Raw genomic sequence first — 3,473 nt, 5'->3', positions numbered from 1 at the left:
GAGAGAGAGAGAGAGAGAGAGCCAGGTTGTATAATCAGTGCAAGTTGGCCATTCTTTTAAATCCTTAACCAGTGTGTCAAAAAGATATATGAACTAACGGCTCAAAAACATTTCAGTTGATTGAGATGGCTACCATTGCCATCATTCACAACCATGCAATGAAAATGCTGTTTATCCAAAGCTGTCATACACATAAATTATAACAATAAATGATGTAATTTGCAATTACATCATTTAAGAGAACGTAGTTCAGCATTTGCAAATTACATAATTTGAGAGACCTACAAATGACCTGATCCAGATCTCGGAATCTTCTTTAGGATACTCATCATTGCTGAACGCAACAGGAGTGCAGACTGTTTCCGCTCTTCACTGAAGTGATGGAGAGTAACGCATCAGAATATTAAATTTGGAAATTTGCTAATTTTGTCATGTATTCACTTTTTTTAGAAAGATTATATTCAGAAACTGTCTATGGTACATGCCAAAAGGAATCTAACACAGCATCATCTTTGGACCTTTGGAAGCAAAGACCAGAAGGCTCCAACTTCAGCCCCGCATAATACAGGGCATGTTGTGATGCTTCTCTTTTGAAGAAGAATGGATGCAGATATTGCCCCATGGTCTATGCCAGGAGAGACCAAACGCAGCATCATGTTTTGAAGTTTTCGAAGCAAGGTATACTTGCCTCTAACTTCAACCCTGGAAAATACAGGGACATTTATTAATAACATCCTCACATTTGGATTTCCAATGTTGCCATCAGGTTAGAGACAGGGAAATCAGAAAGATTGCTGGTGCAAAATTTCAGAGCATAAACTAGCTCTATATGTTGTATAATTCATCAAAGTCAATGAGTGAGGCACCAGGACATGTTAGTATCCTCAGGAACCTATGCTCCAGTCACTTGTACATACACAAAACCTACTAAACAAACGATTTTGCCAAGATCCAATGTCTAATCAGGTCATATGAGACCCTTCTGCAATACAAGAAGAGAATCGACAAGAGAGAGATTCTACAAACAATTTATTATTCAGTGATATACATACAATCTATCAAGAAATAGAAAGATCCATCACAAAGGTCCACAAAGAAGACAGAAACTTGCTTTGTAGAGGTAATCAGAATAAGAACAATAGCGTTCACTTTTATTGTGGTCAAAAGAGATGCTTTTAAATACATATCCTCACCATATAGTCATTGCAGAGAAATTAAAAAGAAGCAGAGGAACATACAATGTACTTTCCTTTCTTACAATTTCATGGTGCCATCTGCACAGCGAAGTAAATCCAATAAAAGATAGACAAAAGTACTGCATCTGACCGTCAGCTAATATGAAGACTTCTTCTGGAAGAAATTAAGTTCCTTAGCTCTATCAAATGTTCATCATTTGATATGTTAAGAGAAAGACGAAGATTCGTCAATAAGGCTTCTTGTTCCCAACTCATGGGTCCAGAAGCATACAATGCCACCAGAATGCTGCGATATGCATGCAACTCTAAACTATGCACTCTAGTTGCAACAGCCTCCTCATGAGGAATGGGGAAAGTTACGTCCTCCTCATCATCACGTCCTTGGAATGATTCAGCGCTACTACAAAGAGTATTGGCATCTTGACTAGGATCCCTCAAAGTTCGACTAGACAACCTATTGAAACAATCATCTACAACACTGCAACTACCGACAGAACTTGCATCTGTATCGGAATCATTAGGTTCTAGATGATTGCCAAAGGAAGCATGCATGTTTCTTTCACCCAGAATTTCTCGTGGGTAGGCAACAGCATCTACCTTTTCCAATGGTGCCCTCAGGAACTCATTATCTTTGATTGTTGCTTTCCTTTCGCGACTGTGTCCAGCGTTTACTCTTAGCTGTGATGAGCAATAAGGTGAGAGCCTTTTCATCCCCGACGTTCTACAGGAAATGACATCAGAATTCTGGAATCGGCTTTTGTTGGCAACCGGCAGACAACTATTCTCGACCAGCATGTTCATCTTTGGTTCCTCTTTGTGCTGCAACCGAACTTTATTTCCTTTGAGTTTCATGGTCAATGCACACACTACACAGGGAAACCTGAACAGCCAACAAGTGAAACATATGATCTCTCTCCTAGGCCATAAAAGCAACATAGAATGTGAAGGACAAATAATGCCAATGACAATGCTACAAAAACAAAAAACCCCAAATGTAAATCAACAGGATGCTGCTTCTAATAGAGATCTTTTCGACATAAAACTTTCCCATATGCAAAAGTAAAAATCATTGTCAAAACCATCCTAAGCATAAGTCCCAAGGCATATGAATCAGATGAACCCAATACAGAAAAGCACGATCGAAAGCCGCCGATCATGACACAACAAACAATCTCCCTTTAAAGGAAGAAAATTTATGAATCAAACATCCAAAAAGATGCCTTGTCATATATCCAAACCAAATTTTTAAGCCTCAAATGTGAAAAAAAAAAAAAAAAACAAGGCTCAGTAATCTAATAAAAAAATCCAAAACATGGGTTCATACCATTTACATAGTTAGGCACAGATACAACAAAAACCAGGCAAAATCAACAACATAGGGGAAAAAGATCCAAAAGGGTTGATAAAAATCATATCTTGACTTTCCCCCTAGATTCATCTTGCGATGAAGACCCCAGAATCTTCAATCCCAAAATTTCATTGTTCAAAAATCCACATCCAAAGACAGAGCAACAGGGCAGTTATCAATTCCAATAAATCGCAATAAAAATCAAAATAGATGGCGAAAATTCAAACTGACCTTCAAGGACGAATGGCAGCCCCCGAACCCTAATTTTGATTTTCGCGTGCGTGTGATTAGGTTTTCCTCTGTTCGATTTGGAGAGAGATTTGAAGAGATTTGCGGTTTGAAGGAGAAGAAGAAGAAGGCAAACGATGAAATTTGGGTTTATAATGTGGGGTACTTTTCTTGCTTACCAGAAAAAACATAAATAAAGTAAGCTAATAAAAAAAAATATCTTTTTTATTTATTTTTATGCCCAACAACAAAATCTTTATTAAAAAAATGAAAGAAAAAAGGGAAAAGAAAACCCTTATTTTGCGGTTTGGATCCTGCAATTACTTTATATTTTCGACTTGGTGCTTTAAAATGGGTTAATTGTAATTTACCCCCAATTTCGAAATCTATCTCATTCTAAAGTTTCATTTGTTTCGCGAAAAATAAATGATATGAAAAATATTTTCCTAAAAATGATCGTTTGAAATAATTAATCGATAGAAAATATTATTATTATTAACAATAGTTTATGATTAATTTTTTTCGTGAATGATGAAAATAGTTTCATTCATTCATATTAGTGAGCTATATAAGCGATCAATTTGAAGAATATATTTTTCAATTTATTCATTTTTTTTTAAACAAATGGAGGCTAAGAGACAATCTAAAACAATTCATTAAACTTTCCAATTGAATCAAAATACTCCAAAAAAGAAAAAAAT

The 3,473-nt window shown here is 36.1% G+C and overlaps 1 protein-coding gene across 1 annotated transcript; it reads right to left on the bottom strand.

Annotated features, from left to right (window-relative positions):
• Window positions 1–1,121: 1,121 nt before the first annotated feature.
• LOC115686170 (uncharacterized) lies at window positions 1,122–2,935 on the bottom strand. The gene is made up of 2 exons (XM_030611377.2): window positions 2,776–2,935; window positions 1,122–2,076 (listed from the first exon to the last, which is right to left on the bottom strand). Exon 2 carries the CDS (start codon window positions 2,046–2,048, stop codon window positions 1,329–1,331), a length of 720 nt encoding a protein of 239 aa, XP_030467237.1. The 5' UTR covers window positions 2,049–2,076; window positions 2,776–2,935; the 3' UTR covers window positions 1,122–1,328.
• Between the last annotated feature and the right edge of the window lie 538 nt (window positions 2,936–3,473).

Source organism: Syzygium oleosum, unplaced genomic scaffold (genome assembly GCF_021117445.2).
Source record: "Syzygium oleosum isolate NSW1041296 unplaced genomic scaffold, Sole_v2.1 Sole_v2.16, whole genome shotgun sequence".
Taxonomy (NCBI): Eukaryota; Viridiplantae; Streptophyta; class Magnoliopsida; order Myrtales; family Myrtaceae; genus Syzygium; species Syzygium oleosum.
This window is presented reverse-complemented; position numbering and strand designations above follow the sequence as displayed.